General features: G+C 48.8%; 1 protein-coding gene and 1 long non-coding RNA gene across 5 annotated transcripts in view; one reads left to right on the top strand and one right to left on the bottom strand.

Annotated features, from left to right (window-relative positions):
- The window catches only part of LOC119956489 (mRNA decay activator protein ZFP36L1-like), a 44,908-nt gene extending 28,910 nt beyond the window's left edge, over positions 1–15,998 (top strand). Inside the window, exons 1-2 of one of the 4 annotated variants that reach the window (XM_038783789.1) lie at positions 8,931–9,046; positions 12,811–15,998. In XM_038783789.1, coding sequence (XP_038639717.1) covers positions 12,817–13,785 — 969 coding nt within the window. In that variant the 5' untranslated portion in view covers positions 8,931–9,046; positions 12,811–12,816 and the 3' untranslated portion in view covers positions 13,786–15,998. Of the gene's footprint in view, positions 1–8,930; positions 9,047–9,082; positions 9,177–10,794; positions 10,917–12,810 lie in introns of those variants that run through there. The other 3 variants (XM_038783781.1, XM_038783765.1, XM_038783773.1) reach the window with 3 other exon arrangements.
- Positions 2,318–8,766, bottom strand: LOC119956514. The gene is made up of 2 exons (XR_005458644.1): positions 8,556–8,766; positions 2,318–2,713 (listed from the first exon to the last, which is right to left on the bottom strand). It is a non-coding gene; the product is annotated as an uncharacterized LOC119956514 (long non-coding RNA).
- Positions 15,999–16,920: the final 922 nt, after the last annotated feature.

The raw sequence follows: 16,920 nt of genomic DNA, 5'->3' as shown, positions 1-16,920 counted from the left end.
GAGAAAAGATGGGTGATTTTCACCTCCGTTTGTTCTAGGTAACTTTAAATTTACGACACTGTCAAATGTAAAGTTTTTTTCTTCTACTTGATTGCCATAAAAAATTCATAGCTACATGAATATTTCTACTTTTAGTATTTTAATATGGCGTAGATTACTGTAAAAATTTTATTCTCAGTAATAACAATTGTTCTGAAGTAGAATTGCTCTATGGACCACTAAAATATCACCGTGGACCCCCAATTCGGTATTTTTTTTGTGTGGACCCCCAGTAATGTTACATGGACCCCCAGGGTCCATGTGGACCCCGGTTGAGAACCACTGAGCTAGATGGACAAGGGCAGCAGATGCATGGGAACACCACCGCATCCAGGTTCCCCTCCAAGTCACACACCACCCTGATTTGGAAATATATCGCCATTCCTTAGTTGTCACTGGATCAAAATCCTGAAACTCCCTCCTCAGCAGTACTATGGGTATACCGACACCACACGGACAGCAGCAGTTCAAGAATGCTGCTGACAACTACCTTCTCAAGGGCAATTAGGGATGGGCAATAAATATGCCGGCAGAGCCAGTGACGCCCAAATTCCATGAAAGAATTTTAAAAACACCTCACATTCACAACCTATCCACATTCCCAGGCCAAGTTCAAGCTCCACTTCATTGCCAAGCTCAAGAAGGCGCTGGGGATAAACATTTTGGAGTCAATAGCCTGGGTCTCCACAGGAAGAGATTGGAGACTATTCAGCCTCTCAAGCCTGGTCCAACATTCATTTACCCAGCTTTGCTCCAATTCCCTTGTTAACCTTACCGAATATCTTCACAATCTTGACAGCTCCAGTCAACCCATCTGCAGCCTTCTGGGGTGTAGGAGTAGGCCAATCGGCCCCTTGAGCCTGCTCTGCCATTTCACTCGCTCAGGGCTGATTTTCCACCTCAACGCTATATTCCTGCACTATCCCTGTACCCCTTGATGTCATTGGTATCTAGAAATCCACTTCCTCTGTCTTGAACATGCTCAATAACACAACCTCCACAATCCTCCGAGGTAGAGAATTCCAATAATTCATCTCGGCCTAGCTGTTATTCTACCACTGTGTCCCCTGCTTCTAGACTGCCCCCAGCCAGGGGGAAACATCCTTCCTGCATCTACCCTGTTGAGCCCTGTAAGAATTTGTACACTTCAATGGGATCACATCTCGATCTTCTAAACTCTAGAGAATACAGGCCCAGTTGACTCAATCACTCCCCACAGGACTACCCTGCCATCCCAGGGGTTAGTTTGATGAACCTTTGAACCTGTTGGAAGAGAGTTCCGGATTTCCACTAGCATTTCTGGTCAAAAGCCTTCACTCCCGATTGGCCAATATGCTCTAATTTAAACATCATGCCCCCTTATTGTGGAGCCCTCCCCACCAGAGGAAATTGTTTTCCACTCGCTACACTGCCTCTCCAACTATTGACAGGAAGCAGTTAATGAGGGCACCAGCAGGTACACTCAGTCACCCATGACATCATCACTCTCAACACCAATACATCCTTCGCTCTATAGGCACTGGCCATGTTCCTTTGGGTTGTGGTATGTGGCATGATGGCAAAGCAGGGGGGCACCGGAGGTTGGATTAACACTGTAACTCGGTCGGAATAAAATACTCAGCTCGCACACTGTACCTGCGGGGGCCTTATATGGACTGTGGAAACATGTTGAGTAGCCAAGTGTTGGGGAAACAATCATGTCATGGTAACAGCAGCAGGAAGTGAAAGGCAATGATTAGTGGCCAGCTCAGCCAGGCAGCAGGCTGAGAACGAATAACCCCAACTGTACACGAGTGGGTCAGTCACTGATCTCCACCAGACAGGAAGCCCGCTGGCAGGTTTGCAACCAGAGTCTGTTGGTATCCAGTGTTGTTACTGGGCTTACTTTGATACATTGCTGTCAGGGAGAAATCACACCCACACTTGCAGTTGTTTTCAAGTACACTGTGGTGTATTACTGGGAGCTGGTGTAATCGATCAATACATTGTGTCTGAACACCCCCCCCCCCCCCCCCCCAGGCAGCAGCTTCCTCAGGGCTACCTGGATCTACAGGGCACCTGATGTCAATGGGCTGGCATGGGAAGCACACCTGTCAGACACTCGCAAATATTGTGCACAAAAGAAGTTCATATTGCTCGTGGCCTTAGAAGTGCTGTTGGGGCAAAGCGGCTTCATCTTGCAAATCTTCATGGAATAATTCTCCTGTCTCCACTTTCTCCATGCTTGCTGGAGGAAAATCGGAATGGTATTAAAACACACTCGTTTGTGTGCTTTTTTCCCACATTTTTTATTATTGATCAAAATCTAGTCACAAGATGCTCCACAAGAGTGTTACCGAACAGAATTTGACATCCAGACACATAAAGAGACAAACACTTGGTCAAAGGGGCTTTAAGGATTGTCTTAGGGGAGGAGAGAAAGGCTTAGGGGTTTAGGGAGCAGATTCGAGAGCCTTAGGGCCTCACCAGCTAAAATCACAACCGTCAATGTCAGGACCCTGATGAAGAGTCGGCCAGACTCGAAACGTTCGCGCTGTTCTCCTTCCACAGATGCTGTCCAACCTGGTGAGATTTTCCAGCATTTTCTGTTTTTGTTGGAGCTGAAGGAACTCACCCAGGATAGTATGACAGCCTCTACTCCACGCCGGAGGTCCTCTCTGGGAGCATGTTCCACCTATTAGGAGGGAGTCAAGACCAGCTGAGTGAAAGAAAAAAGTAATTGCTGTTGTACGGCAAAATTCCCTTTTTTGTTTAGGGTTCCTTACTCCCTGGAAAACATCTTGACAACCTTGTAATCCAGACCATTTTAATAGCCATTAATTCCAAGTATCAGGGAGCAGGAAACAGGCAGAACTCAGCCTGCCCATTCGCTGGGAACTGCGCAGTGTCTGGTGTGGAAGTCAATCATACAGATCAGGAATGTCCAAAATTGACCTCTGTTGAGTTAATTGTGATGCTAGTTTCCACTGAGCAGAATATTGGAGTGGGTTTAGTTGTGTGGTTTTGTCTGGTGGATGTGGTATGGGTGGAAGTGTGTAGTGGGGGGAGTACTGGGGGGTGAGCCATGCAGTGTTTGCAGGGAGTAGTGAGGTTTATGTGCAGGGGTAGTGGGGGTGTATTGGGTATGGGGCCGGGGGAGGTCTGGTGCAGGGAGTGGATGGAGGATAGTAGGGTGCATTGTGGGGGTCTGATAGGGTGTGTGGTGGAGGGGTAGCTGGAGGAGGGGAGGCGTATTAGGGTGTGGAGGAGGTATTTAAGTTGTGATGGGGATATTGGTGTCTGGAGGGGGGATTGGTGTGTGGAGGACGGATTGGGGGTGTGGAGGGGGGATTGGGGGTGTGGAGGAGGGATTGGGGGTGTGGAGGGGGGATTGGGGGTGCGGATGGGAGATTGGGGGTGTGGAGGGGGGATTTGGGGTGTGGAGGAGGGATTGGGGGTGTGGAGGGGGTGTGGAGGGGGGATTGGGAGTGCGGATGGGAGATTGGGGGTGTGGAGGGGGGATTTGGGGTGTGGAGGGGGGATTGGGGTGTGGAGGGCGGATTGGGGGTGTGGAGGGCGGATTGGGGGTGTGGAGGGGGGATTGGGGGTGTGGAGGGGGGATTGGGGGTGTGGAGGAGGGATTGGGGGTGTGGAGGGGGGATTGGGGGTGTGGAGGGGGGATTGGGGGTGTGGAGGAGGGATTGGGGTGTGGAGGGCGGATTGGGGGTGTGGAGGGCGGATTGGGGGTGTGGAGGGCGGATTGGGGGTGTGGAGGGGGGATTGGGGGTGTGGAGGGGGGATTGGGGGTGTGGAGGGAGGATTGGGGGTGTGGAGGGGGGATTGGGGGTGTGGAGGGGGGATTGGGGGTGTGGAGGAGGGATTGGGGGTGTGGAGGGGGGATTGGGGGTGTGGAGGGCGGATTGGGGGTGTGGAGGGCGGATTGGGGGTGTGGAGGGGGGATTGGGGGTGTGGAGGAGGGATTGGGGGTGTGGAGGGGGGATTGGGGGTGTGGAGGGGGGATTGGGGGTGTGGAGGGGGGATTGGGGGTGTGGAGGAGGGATTGGGGGTGTGGAGGAGGGATTTGGGGTGTGGAGGAGGGATTGGGGGTGTGGAGGGGGTGTGGAGGGGGGATTGGGAATGCGGATGGGAGATTGGGGGTGTGGAGGGGGGATTTGGGGTGTGGAGGAGGGATTGGGGGTGTGGAGGGGGTGTGGAGGGGGGATTGGGAGTGCGGATGGGAGATTGGGGGTGTGGAGGGGGGATTTGGGGTGTGGAGGGGGGATTTGGGGTGTGGAGGGGGGATTGGGAGTGTGGATGGGGGATTGGGGGTGTGGAGGGGAGATTGGGGGTGTGGAGGGGGGATTGGGGGTGTGGAGGGGGGATTTGGGGTGTGGTGGGGGGATTGGGTGTCTGGAGGGCAGATTGGGGGTGTGGAGGGGGGATTGGGGGGGTGGCGGGGGGATTGGGGATATGGAGGGGTCATTTGAGGTGTGGAGGAGTCTATTGGGGGGTGTAGAGGGGGGAGTATTGAGAGTGTAGTGGTTGAGTCGGGTTCCTTATTCCCTGGAAAACACCTTGACAGCCTTGAAATCCAGACCATTTTAATAGCCATGAAATTCCAGAATCAGGAAGCAGGAAACATGCTTGGGAGTGAGATGGGGGAGTATTGGGGTGTGTGGAGGGGAGCGTATTGAGGGGTGTAGAGAGGGGTTTTGGGGTGAGCAATGGGGGTGCGGAGGGGGAAGTATTGGGGTGCGGAGGGGTGGGTATTGAGGGGTGTAGAGAGGGGTATTGGGGTGAGCAATGGGGATGCGGAGGGGGGTATTGGGGTGTGCGGAGGGTTGGCTACTGAGGGGTGTAGAGAGGGGTATTGGGGTGAGCAATGGGGGTGCGGAGGGGGAGTACTGGGGTGTGTGGAGGGGGGTGTATTGAGGGGTGTAGAGGGGGACTATTGAGGGGTATTGGGGTGAGCAATGGGGGTGCGGAGGGGGGCGTATTGAGGGTTGTAGAGGGGGAGTATTGAGGGGTGTAGAGAGGGGTATTGGGATGAGCATGGGGGCGGGGGTATTGGGGTGTGCTATCGAATTACTATTGGAGTGAGTATTGGGGATGGTGGGGTATTTGGGTGAGTGTTGGGGGGTGAGTATTGGGGGTAGTGGGGTGAGTATTTGGGGGTCATGGGGTGAGTATTTGAGGGTAATGGGGTATTAGGGTGAGTATTGGGGTAGTGGGGTGAGTAATGGGGTTAGTATTGGGATGAGTAATAGGGTGAGTAGTGGGGTCAGTATTGGGGTAGTGGGGTGAGTATTGGGGGTCATGGGGTGAGTATTTGAGGGTAATGGGGTGAGTATTGGGGTATTAGGGTGAGTATTGCAGGTAGTGGGGTGAGTAATGGGGTGAGTAGTGGGGTGAGCAGTGGGGTCAGTATTGGGGTAGTGGGGTGAGTATTGGGGTCAGTATTGGGGTAGTGGGGTGAGTATTGGGGTCAGTATTGGGGTGAGTAATGGGGTCAGTATTGAGGTAGTGGGGTGAGTATTGGGGTCAGTATTGGGGTGAGTAATGTGGTCAGTATTGGGGTAGTGGGGTGAGTAATGGGGTGAGTAGTGGGGTGAGCAGTGGGGTCAGTATTGGGGTAGTGGGGTGAGTATTGGGGTGAGTAATGGGGTGAGCAGTGGGGTCAGTATTGGGGTAGTGGGGTGAGTATTGGGGTCAGTATTGGGGTAGTGGGGTGAGTATTGGGGTCAGTATTGGGGTGAGTAATGGGGTCAGTATTGAGGTAGTGGGGTGAGTATTGGGGTCAGTATTGGGGTGAGTAATGTGGTCAGTATTGGGGTAGTGGGGTGAGCATTGGGGTCAGTATCGGGGTGAGTAGTGGGGTATGTGGGTTCTGAGAAATCAGGTCAAGCTCCTGTCCACTGATCCGGAATGAAAATCCATTGGGTATGATAAATATTCAGGACCCCTACCCACCCTTTCATCTATCAAAACACCAAACATGTGAAGAAATAGACCTGGTAAATGTTTATGCACTGCATTAAGAAACGTCTATTTGTGAAGTGACACCAATCTACTGACCATCCGCAGCATTTGTCTGCTTGCAGAGTTTTACCCACATTCATCCGTGAATCACTGCACTTCTTCTGCTCCAGTTAGAAAGTCTAATTTGTGAAGAAATCCAAAATACTCTTTGGCAAGAAAGGCACGGACTGCCAGGAACTATGATGTGGAGATGCCGGCGTTGGACTGGGGTGAGCACAGTAAGAAGTCTTACAACACCAGGTTAAAGTCCAACAGGTTTGTTTCAAACATGAGCTTTCGGAGCGCAGCTCCTTCCTCAGGTGAATGGAGAGGTATGTTCCAGAAACATTTATATGGACAAAGTCAGAGATGCCAGACAATGCTTGGAATGCGAGCATTAGCGGGTCATCAAATCATTACAGATCCAGAGATAGGGGGTAATCCCAGGTTAAAGAGGTGTGAATTGTCTCAAGGCAGGACAGTTGGTAGGATTTTGCAAGTCAAGGCCAGATGGTGGGCCGGGAACTATGGAACTACACCCCAACTGTACTGAGAAAAAGTACAGAAAGAATGTGCATGTCGATAGCACCTTTCACCACCTTGGGCTTCCCAAAGTGCTCCCCAACCAGTTGGATGTACACGGCAGCCACTTTAAACATAGCACGTTTCCACATAGAGCATTGAAATACTGCTCGGGTAAGCTGTTTCCTGCTCAGACTGGGGTTCCTGCTCCGCTCAATTCGTAAGCATGGCCCCGAGCTTCCAGGTGTTTGATAGCCATTTTGATTCTCCACCTTGGCTCTCGTGCTCACATTTCTAACCTCAGCCTGACCACTGCTGCTGAACCCTGGCTGCCAAGGTTCCAGTGAAGTTCAACAGAAGCTGAAAGCACCTCGTCCCCCAATGAGGCACTGTACAAGTTCCTGGACCCAACATTGAGATCAGTCTTTTCAGACCCCGAACTCTGTCCTCCATTTTGATTGTTTTTCTGCCATGTGCCGGTCTGAATCCTGTTTTTCATGTTTTCACTTTTGGAGAGTCGTTCATTATCCTGCCATTCACACTCACTCTGGACAAATGCTTTGTTCCTTTACTTGAAACCATTACCACTCCCTTCGCCTTTTGTTCCATGACATCTATGTCATTTAAGACAGAGAATGGAAGAGATTTTTCTCTGAGGGTTGTGAATCTTTAGAACTCTTCTCCAGAGAGCAGTGGAGGCAGGGAGAATGAATATTTAACTAACAAGGGATATAGGCAGAATGGGGCAGCACGGTAGCATGGTGGTTAGCATAAATGCTTCACAGCTCCAGGGTCCCAGGTTTGGTTCCCGGCTGGGTCACTGTCTGTGCGGAGGCTGCACGTCCTCCCCGTGTGTGCGTGGGTTTCCTCCGGGTGCTCCGGTTTCCTCCCACAGTCCAAAGATGTGCGGGTTAGGTGGATTGGCCATGCTAAATTGCCCGTAGTGTCCTAAAAAGTAAGGTAATGGGGGGGGGGGGGGGGGGTTGTTGGGTTACGGGTAAAGGGTGGATACGTGGGTTTGAGTAGGGTGATCATTGCTCGGCACAACATCGAGGGGCGAAGGGCCTGTTCTGTGCTGTACTGTTCTATGTTCTATGTTACAATCAGTCCAGCCATCATATTGAATCGAGGGGCCGAATGGCCTACTCATGCTGCTAATTCGTACGTTTGTATTTAATCTGTCCCGTTTTGCCATATCCCCAGACATTCCCCTTTCGTTCCCCTTTTTCAACAGCACAAACCCCATCACATTTCTACCCTCCTTCAATTCTGAAGAAGCCATATTCGATATGAAGCATTCACTGTTTCTCTCACCACCAGTGAATCATAGAATCCCCCCAGTGCAGGAGGCCATTCAGCCCATCAAGTCTGCACCAATGGTAGCACCGTGGTTAGTACTGTTGCTTTACAGCTCCAGGGTCCCAGGTTCAATTCCCGCTTGGGTCACTGTCTGTGTGGAGTCTGCACGTTCTCCCCGTGTCTTTCCTCCGGGTGCTCCAGTTTCCTCCCACAAGTCCCGAAATATGTCATTGTTAGGTGAATTGGACATTCTGAATTCTCCCTGTGTACCCAAACAGTACACAGTGTGTGTGGCAACTAGGGGATTTTCACAGTAACTTCATTGCAGTATTAATGTAAGCCCACTTGTGACAATAAAGATTATTATATTGTATAAGGCAACCCACTTAGGCACCTGTCGCTACCCTATAACCCTCTCAACTCCAGCCTAACCTTTGGACACTGAGGGGCAATTTAGCAGGGCCAACCTCCCTAACCTGCCCATCGCTGGACTGTGGGAGGAAACCAGAACACCCAGAGAATGTGCAAACTCTAGTCACCAAAGGTTGGAATTGAGGCAACAGTGCTAACCACTGTGCCAACAGACCTGCTGTATATTTCCAGCACTTTTGTTTCCGTTTCCTAGTTGTTGGACGCAGGAGTAAAAAAAAATAGCCATGACCCCCCTCCAACACCATCAGAAATATTCCTCCATTCACCTGAGGCCAGACGGGGGGCCGCGGTTCAACGTCTCATTCGCCTCCCACGGTGCGGCGCTCCCTCGGGATTGCAAGTGGGGTGGTCAACCTGGATTAGCTCAATCCTCTGGAATGGAATTGTGAATCCATGAATTTGTGGCGAGAGGCATACCCTTCTTCCCCTCACCCTCCCTAAAAAATACAGCTCCTTTAATTGGGGGGGGGGGGGGGGGTTAAATATTCCTGCAGAGAATTCCCCCACTGGAAGAACAAAACGGGATCTGGCGGGGAAGGGCTGGAATTGTTTACTGTGTTATGTGCAGGAAATGGACACGCCGATTCCAGGGACCTCCCCTTCCCTGCAAACGAGAGAAAGATCAGATTAAAAACTCCACACAGCACATGGAGAGGAACGTCAGCATAAGGAGCTCTCTGAACTCCCTCAAATGAATCTAAAAAAGATTATCTTGGGGATGTGAGCTCCTTCAAAATATATCCCAGTAGCCGTAAAGGTAAATAACTTTCACAAAAAAGGTTTAAGAGTGAGCCACTGTTGTGACCTATGTGACTGTTTCGATATTTTTTGTTTGTGGGTGGGGTGTCTCTGAAGCGGTTCCAAATGGATAGAAAATGTATATTAAGGTGAGCAAAATTACACTTCTAATTCGTGGACAGATACAATTATCTGATCAACAACCACGTGCGAATGGGATTAAAGAGTTGGGGGAGGGGGGTTTGGGATTTGAAGGTGGAATGCCCCCCACCCAAAAACGCCTTTTTAATTCGTTTCAAGAACCTTCTCTCCCCAGAGCCACTTTTTAAAAACATTCTCAATCCAGTTTCACTACTTTTACTCGCACGAGTTGGGCTAAAAATTAAAAATAAAACAGGATTTCAAACACAGCCTTGCTTTTATTTGTGTGAAGTTTGGAAATAAAAAGCACATGATGGGGGCGTTTGCATTGCATTGGGCAGGAAATTGAGATCATGTGGCAGCCACTCGGAAAGAGAAATTTAAAAAAACACATCTAAACCACTGAAACAAACCGGAGGAACTTTTAAAAATACGTTTAAAACAATGCTGCTATCTCTTTACTAAAAAAGGCATGAGACAGAGTTGGAATAAATCAGCACTTTTAGAATCCTTTGCCCGAGAAGTTTTATGTTAGTTTCAAATTAAAAGCGGGGACAATTGTCCCTTTTTTATTTTTAGGACTTTTGGGGGGGGCTCCTTTGGCCCTTAAATGAAAGTCAACCCTTTGATTTCAACACCCTCTCCTTTCGTTCCTATCCCCCCACCCCCCCCCCCCCCCAAAAATACCCTTTTAGCGCCATGTGCGCTCTCCCGCCAAAATCCGTTGTAACAGACTTGAAATTGCAACCATCTGTTACAGATAAGCCGCGCACAATGCAAATTCAGTCTGAAACGTGTGCCAAAACACGGCAATTCGACAACTTTGTTGGGTTGGGGGGGGGGGGGGGGGGAAGAGACCTATATATTTAAAAAAAACCACTCCACCAACTATTTAAACGGTCATTAAAAAATATATCTCAAAGCAGCAAAGATAGAGTGTAGCCTTGTATCAAACGGGTTGCTCTGGGCTGTACAACCGATTATAGATCATGTAAAATTCCCCTAATGTTGAATCCAAAAGCAGAAAGGGGTTTTAAAACAACCCTCCCTTTGCTAAAACATTTCGCAACAGCTCCTTTACCCTCCCCGCTCCAATCCTTTATGAATTGGGCGACTCCAAATCCCGCCCAAAAATAAACGAGCAGAAATAACAAAAAATCTATCAATTAGTAACTTAGGTTTTCTCAGTGATGTCATTGTATGTGTGCAAATAAAATCTTCAATTATTCAATGCAAAGTTTTACAAAGGAAAAACTTTTGCGAAAGTTTGTTTAGTCCTCAAACTTTTAACTTGTTTTTTGTTGGTGGGAAGGACTTTTTTTTTTAAAAAGGAGGGGTTTTTTTGCTGGTGGGTGTCAGTCAAGGAGGGAGGTTTTTCTTTCCCCAAAAGGAGCCGACAAACTCGGCTGATTTAAATACCAGGGACCCGCCTCCGGGGGGAAGGGAAATTATTTATGGGTGATGTCGGACTGAGAGTTGCTGAAAGTCTGCGGGGCGAGTGGGAGGCTCGCAGCCCGGAGAGAGGGGAAGGGAAATAAGAGCAGAGTGAGGACTTGCTATCGTTTGGGGGAGTCCAGTCGATCCGATTCGTCCCATCCCGCCCCCTGCCGCCACTCTCTCTCTCTCTCTCTTCTCCCCCCCCCCCCCCCCCCCCCAGCTTCGCCCTGCTCTGTGTTAACCTTCGACACCTCGACATGTCTACAAAGTTCGCCTCATGTTTCTACGACATTGGAGAAGTTTTATGTAAGGTAAAAAAAACAACCCACACTCTTTGTTTTGAAAGCCGGGATACGAGAGAGAGGGGGAAAATCAGCAACTATTGGGTCCAACAATTTGCAACTTTTAAACACTCCCGATCAATCTACGGTCTCTGGGTTTTTGTACATGGAAGATTAAAACTTGGTGCGTTTTGTGCAACCAACTTCCCCACTCAGTCTCTCTATTTTTTAAACTGTGTCGTCGATCGGAGGGTTTCAATTTAAACTTTTTTTAAAAATTACTTGGCGTGAGGAGGGTCTTTCTCTCCTCTTCCCCCCCCCCCCCCCCCGGGGAGTTTTTTGTCTGATTATTTTTTTTTTTCTGTCCTGTTCGAGGCGGTTTGGTGGAACTTTCTTTCCTGTTTGTGTTTTACAAATTTAACCCATTGTGCAATGCCTCCCAAATAGAAGTGTTTAAACATTATTTTGTGCATGTTGTTGGGGAAGGGGAGGGGGGAGAAATTCCTTGATCCCAGATCTGGAATGTTGCCATTGTGTTTTTTTTGGGGGGGGGGCGTCTGATTTGGAACGTTGGTAAGTGATTTGCAACGCGGCCGATGTTCTGATTTGGAATGTTGCAATTTGTTGGTGTCCCGGCCCCTCTTGCCCCCCCCCCCCCCCCCCCCCCCCCCCGGCCCTCAACCCATTGAGCCACTCGCCTCGACTGGAGGGGACGGCGGCAGCACAGAGAGCTGCAGCATCCACTCCGCCCGCATGTATTTTTTTAATGGGTGTCTGAGGGCATGATCCTCCCATCTCATCTCTCATTTTGCCCCCACTTTATTTTCTGCTTGTTATGCTTTCTGCCTTCCTTCAGGATTGTTGGAAACGACATGATTTGAGTCTGAGGTTTTCTGAAACGAGCACTATTTGGGGGGGGGGGGGTGTTCTCTGGTGCCCCCAACCCCAATATTGTGTTGCAGTACGTTATAAAGAGGGGATGGTTGGTTTCAGAACTCGAGGGGCGAGCAGCTGTGACTGGGAGAACCCTGGAGTCTGCAGCAGTAGATACAATCCGAGTTGTCCAAGAAGTACTGCGGGTATGGATTGATTGGTGCCGACTTCCGCCCTTAACCACAGTCTGTCCCTTGTCTGCGCCATGCAAACAATTTTTAGTCATGTTTCTTCTGTCAGTGACGTCAGCCCTGCAGTGGGAAAGGGCCACCCTGAGGTGGTCGCTCCCTGTCGCCTTTCATACCTGTCAGAAGAGACTTGAACAGCCCACTGCTCGTTTTCCCAAGGGTGACCTAATTGCAGTCTTTAAAGTTACAGAGGTGTTCGATGAGGTGATGTAGAGTGGATCGGCATGAGGGGGAATCCAAAACTAGGTCATAAATTTAATTGTCATTAATAAAACCATTGAAGGAATTCAGGGAAACCTCTCCTGCAGTGGACCTTGTTACCACGTGGAGTGGTTGAGGTGAATTGTGCAGCACAGTAGCCTAGTGGTTAGCACAGTTGATTCAGGGCCCCAGGTTCAATTCCCAGCAGGGTCACTGTGCACGTTCTCCCCGTGTCTGCGTGGGTCTCCTCCGGGTGCTCCAGTTTCTTCCCACAGTCCCAAGGATGTGCGGGTTAGGTGGATTGGCCATGATAAATTGCCCTTAGTGTCTGAAAAATGTTAAGTGGGGGTTACTGGGATAGGGTAGATACGTGGGCTTCAGTAGGGTGCTCTTTGGAAGGGCCGGTGCAGACTCAATGGGCCGAATGGCCTCCTACTGTACTGTAAATTCTATGATCTTAAGGAGAAGTTAGAAAAGTATATTCGGATAGAAGAGTTTGCTTGTGGTCGGCGGGGGAGAAGAGTTATGGGTTGTTGAGTCAAAAAGCCCGTCCAGGTGCTGTAATCTAAAGTGATGGTTTGTTTTCTCCTCTCCTCATCCAGAACAAGATGATGAGCTACAATAACAACATCAATGCAGGCAGCTCCAGTGTGCCCCTGCTGGACAGGAAGGCAGTCGGGACTCCAACACTGGTGGACTACCAGAGGCGACATTCAGTCACCCTCGCCAACGCTAACTCCAAGTTCAACCAGAACCAGCTCCTCAACAGCCTCAAGCTGGAGCAGAGCAGCTCCGCTGCCATAGCCAACAAGGAGAACAAATTCCGGGACCGTTCCTTCTCTGAGACGGGCCTTCAGAAGCCCCAGAGCCAGGTCAACTCCAGCCGCTACAAGACGGAGCTGTGCCGTCCCTTTGAGGAGAATGGGTCATGCAAGTATGGCGACAAGTGCCAGTTTGCTCACGGCATCCATGAGCTGAGGAGCTTAGCCCGGCATCCCAAGTACAAGACTGAGCTCTGCCGAACCTTCCACACCATCGGATTTTGCCCCTATGGACCCCGTTGCCACTTCATCCACAACGCAGAGGAAAGGCGCATGTCCCCTGGGCATGACCAACAGCACCTCTCCTCGTCCAACAAGATTGACAGGCCCCGTCTGCAACACAGCTACAGCTTCTCTGGCATCTCCAGTTCCTCCAGCGGGCTGCTGGACAGTCCCACCTCCATCACCCCTCCCCCCATCTTCAGTGCAGAAGACCTGAGCTCCTCCCCAACCCTGCCAGATTGTGCCAGCAACCCCTTCACCTACTCCAGCCAGGAACTAGCCAGTCTCTTTGCGCCCAGCATTGGGATCCAGATTCCCATGGCATCCACCAACAACGGTGCCCACTCGCCTTCGTTCCTGCTCCGACCTTTGGCTGAATCTCCCCACCTCTTTGAGCCTCCCCCAAGCCCTCCAGACTCTATGTCCGATGACTACCTGAGCAGCTCTGGGAGTGTGAGCGGCTCCGAGTCACCCACCCTTGATCTCAGTAAGCGTCTTCCCATCTTTAGCAGACTTTCCATCTCGGATGATTAACTCTGCCTCCTCCTTTCCCCAATGCTGGAAGAGGCAGAGTGCTGTCAAAAAATATTCCCTTAATCTGAGCAAGCATTTAAGATGAACTTTGATTCCCTAAACGTCCAGGTAGCCAGCTTTTGGCACACACCAGGGTTAAGTGACTAGCCAAACCCAAACTTGCCAGCTACATATGGTGTCACTGATGACCTACAATGTGTGTATTCCCACTTTGTAGCAAGGGGACAGCAATGACTGCACGCCTATCTCTCATTTTTAATAATTTATTCTTTTTTGGCAAATCAGAATGGCCTTTTTAAATTTTTTCCTTAATCTGTATCTAGTTGAGAGCTCAGCAATTTGGGATTTGGAGGGAAGAGTCATCCTGGGATAAACTGTGGTAGGTTTGGATTGTCTGTTTGGATCGGCCTAGTTGAGTCAAGGCACTTTGTGACCTGAAGTGAATTTGTTGTTGAGAGCAGCTACCTATCTGCCTGGCCTTAAGTTCTTAAATGTGGATTTGAGGATCTTTGAAGAGAATTTTTTTTTTAAAGCCAACTGAATGGTGTAATTACCTGCAATTTGCCGAAACAGATAGTTAATGTAGCATAAATAAATCTACATTTGATGTCCCTTTAGCAGTAACTTACTTTCTCCCTCTCCCCAACCTTGCTCAATTGCAATGGTAGCACTGAGTGAATGTGTCTTTGCACGGTTTAGTTTGGGTGGTGGGGACAGGTGTCATTATGAGGTGACTAAAATGTCTTCCTGATTCGTTTGTGGCCAGGTCTGGAGATGGATGGTCCAGGCATCAGGTGACACTTTGCCTCCCTCTGCCCCAGCTCCCCTGCCCCCCCCTCCCCTCATCCTTCTCTCTAGGATTGTCTCCCTCGCCCGCCCCTCCATCCAATTTCTCTTTCCATGGTGACAATTCCTCAATCCCAAGGACTGGAATTTATCGAACGTAGACTATGATTCCTTCCATTAATCGTTAGTGAACAAAAGTAGTGGCAAGACATTGTACAGGGCATGGGAATTGTGAAGTATCTTGAGGGAAAGGAAATAATTTTTGTGGGGAGGGGGGGTGAAGAGCAGTCAGGGTTAGCGGGGGGAGGGGGGGGTGCAAATGTTGGTGATTCTGTTGTTTAAAAATGCAAATGTGGTGCTGGTAATATCAATCTGGCTGCCTTGTTTTTAAGCTGTTCAGCACCCAGTGGGTAAAATTAACTCGAATATTTCTCATTTTTGGGTGAGGGGGTGGGAAGGGACCATGAACATTTCTTCAGAGGGAGGGAAAAATATCTTTGAACAGCATTATCTTCAGTGATGGGACAGAAATTGAGAGGGATGCTTTGACCAGCTAGCCTTCAGTCTTGGACTTTGCCAAGTTAGTTCCATTTTATTCCTTTTTTTTTCGCCCTCCCCCCTTTTTAAATTCTGCAGAATGTTAAAGAATTTAGAATTATTGCTTGCCCACTGCACACACGTACACACACATGCATACATAACACAAAAAAATTGCTTATTTAACTTATCAAAAACATATTTATTGCCAAACATATGCATTTTTGTTTGTATTTATCACTGATGAACCATAGAAATATATTTTTCTTTTATGTTTAAATTATGATCTTATTAATCTGAAGATTGTGAGGTTTTTCCTTTTCTTATTTTCATTTCCACAGTTTAATATATTATACTACAATGATGAGGGTTTTTGTAACGTTACTCTTCAGTTATTTTATTTAATAAAAAAAGTAATTTAAAAACACAAAAACATTCGAATTTATTTATTTTGTAGTTTACCCCCCTCCTTTTTAAAAATAAATAAATCGATTTTCTTGTATTTTGTATGGCAGCCTTGCGCTCACTGCCTTTAAACTCTTGTTGCCAACAGCGGCCTAGTATTTCAGGCTTTTTGAGTTAACTTCCATTATACAAGAGACTGTTAAGAAGATGCGGGCTCAGTACTGTGACACAAAAGTGCCTGTCAGAACACATTCCAAGCATTGATGTATGCTTTCTGTGTAGCTAATAATACGTTTTATTATTGATAGGTCCTGGCCTCTTGTTCAGAGAGAGTCAACCAGGAGTTGGCACAAAGGGAAGTTGAATGTATTTTTCCTACGTTGTTCACTACATGTTTTTTTTTTCTATGTCTGTTTATACAGAATGCTTTTGTAATGACTGGTTCAAATGTAAACCAATAAATCCCAATGGTTTTTTTTTCCAAAGTGTGGTAACTCTGGATTTTTCCCTTCTAGAACTGTTGCTTAGCGCTGTGCTAATTTTAGGTGGGGTGGGGAGATAGAGCGAGGGTGTGGCGCTTTTGTGACGCTGAGGAATGTGTAATGCGACATGTGTTAACCTGCCTGCAAATTAAAGTAGTCCTGGTAGAAGTGTAAAACAAAGACGATAGTTACTCAGAGTGGCATGATTTCACCCCCAAGGCCTGGTTAACATGCAACAACACTTCTAACAAACCAGATTGGCAAATATGAGGAGTCAAGACAGAGAAGATTGTGAATGACTGGGTTTAGACTCTTATCTTAGATCTGACATAGGACCCTTACAGTGCAGAAGGAGGCCATTTGGCCCATTGAGTCTGTACCGTCCCTCTGGAAGACGATCCTACCTGGGCCCTCTTCCCCCACCCTAACATTTGGACACTTAAGGGGCAACTTAGCATGGCCAATCCACCTAAGCTGCATATCTTTGGACTGTGGGAGGAAACCCACGCAGACACGGGCAGGAAAGTGCAAACTCCACACAGACGGTCACCCAAGGCCAAAATTGAACCTGGGTCCCTGGTGCTGTGACGGCAGCAGGGCTAACCTTTGTGCCGCTGTGACATGGTGCTAAAACTATTGTAGAAGTGATTGGTTTGGAGTCTCACGTTCTCCCGAGACTCCATATCCAGCAATGGTTGGGTTGGACTTAATCCAATGGATTCCTGTAGGCTGAGATAAATCCCATACAGCACATGGGGTAAGCAAGCACTGGTCCAGTTAACACGCTACACTGCATGCTGAGGTGGTGACACAATGAAACATGTGCCTTTGTAGAAAGAGGGAATGATTTATAAGATTTCAAGAGGTGAATTGAAAGGCAAACAGCAGGAAATGCCTTGAACCAGAGATGATGCAACAAATTTTG

The sequence above is a fragment of the Scyliorhinus canicula genome, chromosome 2 (genome assembly GCF_902713615.1).
Source record: "Scyliorhinus canicula chromosome 2, sScyCan1.1, whole genome shotgun sequence".
Taxonomy (NCBI): domain Eukaryota; kingdom Metazoa; phylum Chordata; class Chondrichthyes; order Carcharhiniformes; family Scyliorhinidae; genus Scyliorhinus; species Scyliorhinus canicula.
Note: the sequence above shows the minus strand (reverse complement) of the source record. Positions and strands in the feature narration are given on the sequence as shown.